The following is an 8,292-nucleotide window of genomic DNA, read 5'->3' as shown; positions in this document are numbered from 1 at the left end:
GAGGACATATTTGCCATTTCGAAAAAATTGAGATAAGGGATGGCTTTATTTTAGGCTCGAGTGATCTTTTTTGTCTTTTTGTGTCGTCCCTAAAAATGCCACGTAATTAACAAACCCCCTCTCACAGTCTCACTCATGTACAGCAGGAGTCTTTGAATAAACAAGGGGCGATTTCATTGCCAAGAATCTTATCCACTATAACTTTTTCTGCTAAAAAGTGCAAACTTCTGGGCTTTGATTGCACAGTTGCGTACTACGTTTATATTTTGCATTAGAAATCTGAAGGAGCACCCAAAATAGTATCGAAGCATAATAAGAGTTTGCCGATCAAAAAAAAAAGAGAGTTTTACCTTGGTGTTCAGGTGCCAAGTCAGTGCCAGCTCAACAGTGTTCTCAAATGAAGATGCAAATTGCAAACCACATTCACATACCAACTGGACCAATATGACCAAAGCCCATTATTAAATAATTTTACATTAACAGAAAAATAAGAACCTCAATCAGATGCACGCTAGCTAAGAAATTCACCCCAAAGTAAGTGCCAGGACTCGAATAATACACCTTTGTACCATAAGTTAACCAAAACTAACTAGTACAGGGTTTTAGATGCTATGCTGGTATCGTCAGGCTCTTTATTAGGAGTTTAGGGCTTGCATTAGACCACCCAGGTTCAATCTAAGCACAGCATAATCTTTCCTGGGCTATGCTGGTACTGTCAGGTTATTGATTTGGACTTGCCTGAGCCCACCGAGGCTCAGTCGAAAGGCAGCTTGATCTTCCCAAACGCAGCTTGATCTTCCCTGAGGTATGCTGGTACGTCAGGCTCTTGATTAAGACTTGCCTAAGAGTCTAAGACCACCCAGGCTAAATCCAAGTGCAGATTGATCTTTCCTGATGGTATGCTGGTGTCGTCATGCTCTTGATTAAGACTTGCCTAAGACCACCTAGGCTCGATCCAAGTGCAGCTTAATCTTTCCTTCGTATAGTGAAAATCTTGCGAAGAAGGTTGATTACTCCCAACATAATGATACTTGCATGTATCAAGAGAATAATATAGAATCCTTTCGCCATATAATCTTGGGAAGTAGATTTTGTTCTCCGTGCAACTACGTGGAGCAATTGCTGAGAAACTGGATGCAAAGCTGATGAACAACGCATGCTTTCCCAAACTGTTCAGTTTTACCCAGACCATCTCCGTATGATCCAATCTATAAATATCCACAGATTTTCCACTCTGTCCTAAATTCACTAGTAAAAGCTTTTTATCACACTCCACCAGATAACTTGGATCAAGGACTTCGGAAGTATTTCCCAACTGGAATCACCAGTCATATTAAAAACTCCTAACATCCCATTACAATCTAAGCAGTAGAAAGCCCTGTCATAGAAAACCGGGTTGTTAATACACGGCATAAAGTAGTCCTCACAGCGGCCTTCATAATCAAAGTCACGAACATCCCAATCAGTTGCACCCTTTCCCGGTTCAGTGACCAAAAAAAAAATCTCATCGTAACCTACGAAGTCAAACCAATTGGAGACAGCAATCACCACACAATCGCGAGAAGTTGGTACCGACGAGAATGACATTCCACCAAGTACATAATTATCAGGTAAATCTGGAAGAAAAATGATTGCTCTTGTGAAGGGATTGTAGCAGAATACAATTTTTTTCCCGTTAGACAATAGAAGCCGTCCATCTTTTGAAAAACGGATTGTAGCACCTACAGTAATTAGAAACCTAACAAATAACAGTGTATGATAAATATAAGATAGTTGTGGTTGCATTGATGCTGTATTTACCTGTTTTCTGTTGTGGGCATCATTATACAAGTGGGCATAAACCATGGAGCTGGAAGCTTTAAACACGTCATGATAACTGCAGTAGCATTGTCTTCAACTTCAAATATGTACAAGGTTTCATCTTCAAGTAGTGTATAGAACAAGCAACCCTTTTCAAGACCCATGTCAGCCGCAGCGCAACACGCTGTGGAAGTTGAATAACACTTTCTAGAGTATAATATATCCATGTTTGAGCACAAAAAAAGAACATGATCATCCAACGACTTCAACAAAACCCAAGTCATTGATGAGAAATCCAATTTGAAGATATGTGTCGAGGCAACTTTTCTAAATCCTCTATTACTGCAATTTAAATGAACTTTGAAGATTTCATTACCAGATTCAACCCAATGTTCGGAGTAACGACTGTACTCCTCACCTCCACCTATCCATGTGAAATCGGCGTACGCTAAGTCGATAATTGTAACATATTTGATTTGTTTATTACCGACAACATGATGCCATAGTTTTTGTATCTTAATCTTTATAAGCCAATTGTCTTTAAAGTGTGATTCGCTACAGAATGCATATAGATCACCTTTAAAGCAAAGCAGGGATTCAATATCTAGTGCATAGCCATCATCATCAGGTGCAGTTATAGACAACACCTTTGTTCTCCATTGTGTATCTCTAGGTCGACAAAAAGCTAGTACGTGCATATCCTCAATAATATTTATATGGTTTCATGTTTAAAAAGGAGGAATACTATGCAGCCTAGGTTGTCAGATCAGCAGAACTAATACTCAGAGATGGTGGTGAGGATAACACTAGGTCGAACAAGAAATACTGTTTTGATTTACTACTAAAAGACTGACGATCAAGGTTAGGCAATTGAACAGTTTCTAGTGATACAGGATTCCACAAGAAACAATCATCTAAATTAGAGTTAGGCACAGAATTGTCTCCAACATTACCAATAACAATTAGCCATCCTTGATGAAAAGGTTTATGATAATATGCTCTACCTTGCATCTCTGGTATAGATTTTAGTTCACAAGGATTATAAAAACTCTTAAACTTCCTACCTTTTCCATGAGGGAAAACAAGCCAAGGTGCTTCCATTGGAATCGGTGGCGCTGGGTTTCACTTCGCTCATGTGAAGCCTCTGCTGACGCTGATCCTGAAGCTAATTGATTATCCATGAAAACTATTTAGCTAGCTAGCTACTGTACAAAGGAAAGTAATTCTACTAAGCAATTGAATAGAAGAGGAGGAATTGTTTGAGAATTTCTATCGAGTTTCAGAGTAGGAGAAAGGCAACTGGAAGTGTAAAAAGTGTAAAGGAGGAGGAGGATGCTTCGATTTTAACGCTGATTTGGGGAAAATCTGGAGTGGAAACATAGGGTGTTTAAGAAGGTGTTATCCATTCTGGTAGGGGATGGCCGTAATGTAATAGGTACATGGAAAATCTGGTCCAACGCCTGATCAAAAGGCATTGACTCGAGCTGTTTGGTTAACATAAGAGCCATTATCGTTTTTTAGCCGCTGTCCAAAAATTTATTGGCAACTTCAGGAATTACAATTGAAAATAAAATAAGGTTAAAATTGTCTTAAACAAACTATTTAAATCGGTAATAAGTGATGCCATGAATCCTCCAAGGCACTTTTCCACTCCAGTCCTGTTATTATGGCTTTAGTTTCAGCTGCATAGTTCATATCAACACCAAGCCCAACTGCAAGAACTCCAAGACAAATATAATAAAAGAGCCTAGCAAGACTAAATTATCACAACAATTATTCATGCAACTTTTCAACCTGATGGAGTGACTTGTATCATCAGGTGGATCTTTGTTTATAAAGTATGAAAATTCACTCTTTTACCCTAAAAAAGACATTTCTCAGTCTTCCATAACTCAACTTTAGTTGTGAGAATTTCCAATATCCACAACTCCTTCATGGTCATGCTTCTACCCTTGTAGCAAGTCTTGAAATCACTCACCGGCTTTGTCTTGAAAATGTCAGCATTCAACAAGCCAATTCCAAAATCCCACACGAAACAATCCCAGAGAATATGATGAAGACTTTCCTCTGCATTTTTACACAAGCAGCAGCGAGAACATTTCAAAACCGATATCCACAAGTCTGTCTTGAGTATCACAGCATTGAGGATTAAGCAACTTCCAGTTCATAGCGGCCAGAATTGGCTGAACATGATTCTTCCATAAAATACCAGCTTTCCAAAGCCATTCGTTTGGTGTTTCCGTATGACTTTAGCCGCAAATTTAACAGAGAATCTGCCCATTTTGTCTGGCACCCGAACTCTCATGTTGTCTCCACCAGCAGGCTTGGTAATCTCCTCAGCGTCCACTCCGCACCTGACTAGAATGGGAAGAATAGCATCGGAGAAACTCTACTCGTTATCATCAATAATGCAACTCAACTCATCTTGCAAATTGGCTCTCTGTGAATCAGGGATACCAAGCACGCTAGCAATACTTCCACAGCCAAACCAATTATCGAACCAAAGAGAGATGCTCTCTCCATCCCCAACTATCCAACCTGTGTTCACAGCAACCTCAGAGTACACCCACCTGACGCTGGCCAGAATAGAAGAATTGCGCCTGTAATCAACCAAATGAGAGCTAAAATCCATTATTACTGACAACAATATGAGTGCATAACAAAATACATATAAATACATTTTTATATAAAACCAGAAATTTAAGAACCTGTATCAAATATACCATCAAACCCAAAGAAATTTACCATTTTTTATTTTTTACAGTTAGGTCCAACAAAGTTCCCTGACAAAGCAACTTGCTGGACCTAAATATCCAGCACCAGCATATATAAGCAAAACACTGCGTACACTTTTGTACCATAAGTTATAATGAACCAACTAGTACAGGGTTTAGATGCTATGTTCGTATCGTCAGGTCTTGATCAGGACTAGCCTAAGACCACCCAGGCTCAATCTAAGTGCAGCTTGATCTTTCCTGAGCTATGCTGGTTCTGCTCAGGCTCTTGATTAGGACTTTCCTAAGACCACCCAGGCTCAATCCAAGGCGCAGCTTGAATTAGGACTAGTATCGTCAAGCTCTTGATTAAGACTTGCCTAAGACCACCTAGGCTCGATCCAAGTGCAGTTTAATCTTTCCTTCGTATTATGAAAATCTTGCGAAGAAGGTTGATTACTCCCAACATAATGATGCATGTATCAAGAGAATAATATAGAATCCTTTCGCCATATAATCTTGGGAAGTAGATTTTGTTCTCCATGCAACTACGTGGAGCAACTGCTGAGAAACTGGATGCATAGCTGATGAACAACGCTTGCTTTCCCAAAATGTTCAGTTTTACCCAGACCATCTCCGTATGATCCAATCCATAAATATCCACAGATTTTCCACTAAATTCACTAGTAAAAGCTTTTTACCACACTCCACCAGATAACTTGGATAAAAACCACTGAATTGTTTCAAGGACTTAGGAAGTATTTCCCAACTGGAATCACCTGTCATATTAAAAACTCCTAACATCCCATTATAATCTATACAGTAGAATGTTGGATAAAGTACTAATAATGTAACTGAGAAGAAGATACTTAGCTCAAAATAATGTTGTTGATGTTGCTGCACAGAAAATGTAGAGGCACGTAAACTACGTTGTCCTAAAGGCAATATCGCCTGCCACTCCTCTGAGATGCTACAACAGTTGGCGAGTCACCTCCAGGATACAACTACAGTTAGTACCCCTCAATGTAGCATACAATGAGGGTACCCTTAGAGCTTGGCAGAACTTAAAACAGTAGAAGAGATGTTTACAGAAAAACAGAGGGAGAGTAGAAGAGATGTTTCTCTGTGGTGTATCAAATGAGCTCAAGACTCCTCCCTTATATAGTGTTCAAGACGTTACAAACGAGAGGAAAAATGCATGCAACCAAACCATGCGTATGACAGAAATACTGGTAATGTTGGGTTAAAAACAGTGTTGCTTTTGTCAGGCTTAGAGCAGTGTGTTGTCAAGAAGCCAAGCCAAACATGTATGGACAAGAAACCCAAAACAAATACGTACAGACAAGAAAGCCAGGACAAACATGTGCAGACAAGGAAAGCAAGACAAAAGAAAGCCAAGACAAACATGTGCAGACAAAGAAGAAGATTCTTCTACATGTGTGTAAAACACGTACCAAAAGTTTCAGCAAAAATATAGGATCTAATAAACCCACACCCACACCCGAACCCGAACCCGAGCCCGACCCGACCGACGGCGGCGGCGTGCGTGCTTCTGTGCGAAGCACCGCGCGTACGGGAAAGGCAACCTTGCCCTAGTCTAAGCCTTCCCTCCAAGCACAAAAGTCTAATGACCCAAGGGTCATGCCCTTATAGCCAATTCTATGGTATTTATGTCTAAAACTCTTTAGATTTTAGTCAATGTGGGACTATTGTTTTATCTATTCAAAAGAAAAAACAATTAATGGGCAATAGATCTAGGGATCAAAACATAGTCCATGGAAAAATTGGTAATTTTAAAGCGTTTTTTCTAACAATCCCCCACATGAATGATAAAACATATCGACGAAATACGAGAAAACATAATACATCAATATTAGGCTAAGGTGTCCCAGAGATTGAACCTTAACATAGTGAGAGGTTACCGGAACTGCTTGTTGTTTCGGTGAACACAATGTCTTGAACCGTCAACAGTGAGTGCAATTCATAAATAACAACCACACTTTGATGTCTCAAAGAAAAAAAAAGCTGCCAAGCTCTTGCCGTTGTGCCCGTTTTGGCCGTGTGCTGAATCCCGGACTTAATGAATGTCTCTAGAGAAAAAGCTCAAATTCTCATAGGAAGCGGCCCCACTTCCAACATCCACATAGGTGAGTCCATTAAGAGTGTCCTGCCACACTCCGCTTTAAGCAAAGCCATGGAACTCATTAAGATCTTGACAGATCATCCTAAAACATGCAGGCAGCACTATCATACGGTTACACCATAGGGAGGGACAAAGATAGTGCTTTCTCTCGACATCACCAAAAATTAGTTATCTCATTGAACCTTGATCTTGGAGCTCCATTCACAAGGTTGAGTGTCCTTCATGGCGATTTATTCTATGAGCTTGAGTCCCATCCCCTTCGATGTGGATCTAACTACCTCTCTAGATAACCCTTTCGTCAAAGGATCTGCAATATTCTCTTTAGACCTTACAAAGTCTATAGAGATGATGCCAGTAGAGAGTAGTTGTTTTCACTGTCTTGTGTCTTCTTCGAAGATGTATAAACTTTCCGTTGTATACACTATTCTTTGCGCATCCAATAGCAGCTTGACTGTCACAGTGGATTGCGATCGAAGACACAGGCTTGGGCCAGAGTGGAATTCCACCCAGGAAACCTCGTATCCATTCAGCTTCCTCTCCAGCTTTCTCCAAGTCTATAAACTCAGACTCCATGGTGGATCGGGCTATACATGTCTGTTTGGTAGACTTCCATGACACAGACGCACCACCAAGTGTGAAGATGTACCCACTAGTGGATTTGCACTCATCTGAGTCTGATATCCAGTTAGCATCACAATACCCTTCTAGCACAGCAGGATACTTCCCAAAACTTAAGCAATAGTTTGAAGTTCCTCTCAGGTACCGTAGAACTCTGTAGAGAGCATTCCAGTGATCCTGCCCAGGGTTGCAAGTGTACCTGCTTAATCTACTCACAGTATAGGCAATATCAGGTCTTGTACAGTTCATTAAATACATAAGACTGCCAATAACACGAGAATACTCAAGTTGATAAATACCCTCACCCTTGTTATTTTTCAATTTGCAATTGGGATCATAAGGAGTAGTTGCAGGTTTAGCATTTTCATGATTAAATCTCTTAAGCACAGTTTCAACATAATGAGATTGACTAAGACTATATCCATCAGACATCTTTCTGATTTTCATCCCTAAGATTACATCAGCAGGGCCTAAGTCTTTCATGTCAAAGTTTTCGTTAAGCATGCTTTTAGTGGTATTAATACTATCAAGGTTACTACCTAATATGAGCATATCATCAACATATAGGCACACAATAACATGAGAATCATCCACAGATTTAATGTAAACACATTTATCAGATTCATTAACCTTGAAGCCATTAGATATCATTACATGATTAAATTTTTCATGCCACTGTTTAGGTGCTTGTTTTAAACCATACAAAGATTTTTTCAGTTTGCATACTTTATCTTCAAAACCTTTCACAACAAAACCATCAGGTTGGTCCATATAAATTTCTTCATTCAATTCACCATATAAAAAAGCAGTTTTAACATCCATCTGATGTATATGCAAATCATAAATAGAAGCAATAGCAATCAACATCCGGATAGAAGTGATTCTAGTGACCGGTGAATAGGTATCAAAGAAATCTAATCCTTCCTGTTGTCTGTACCCCTTAGCTACCAACCTAGCTTTGTGTTTTTCTATAGTTCCATCTGTTCTAAGTTTCCTTTTGAAGACCCACTTGCAACC

At 39.6% G+C, this 8,292-nt stretch overlaps 1 protein-coding gene across 5 annotated transcripts; it reads right to left on the bottom strand.

Moving 5' to 3' along the window:
- Nucleotides 1-410: 410 nt before the first annotated feature.
- LOC113298907 (F-box/kelch-repeat protein At3g18720-like) lies at nucleotides 411-3,205 on the bottom strand. 5 transcript variants are annotated; one of them, XM_026547781.1, is made up of 3 exons: nucleotides 2,865-3,205; nucleotides 1,801-2,224; nucleotides 411-1,721 (listed from the first exon to the last, which is right to left on the bottom strand). In XM_026547781.1, the coding sequence occupies exons 1-3, from the start codon at nucleotides 2,899-2,901 to the stop codon at nucleotides 1,676-1,678; spliced, it is 507 nt and encodes a 168-aa protein (XP_026403566.1). In that variant the 5' UTR covers nucleotides 2,902-3,205; the 3' UTR covers nucleotides 411-1,675. The 5 variants fall into 5 exon arrangements, with proteins under 5 accessions (XP_026403566.1, XP_026403562.1, XP_026403563.1 ...); XM_026547777.1 differs by having other exon boundaries at nucleotides 1,801-3,205; XM_026547778.1 differs by having other exon boundaries at nucleotides 411-1,697; nucleotides 1,801-3,205.
- Nucleotides 3,206-8,292: the final 5,087 nt, after the last annotated feature.

Source organism: Papaver somniferum, chromosome 7 (assembly GCF_003573695.1).
Source record: "Papaver somniferum cultivar HN1 chromosome 7, ASM357369v1, whole genome shotgun sequence".
In the NCBI taxonomy this organism is placed as follows: domain Eukaryota; kingdom Viridiplantae; phylum Streptophyta; class Magnoliopsida; order Ranunculales; family Papaveraceae; genus Papaver; species Papaver somniferum.
Note: the sequence above shows the minus strand (reverse complement) of the source record. Positions and strands in the feature narration are given on the sequence as shown.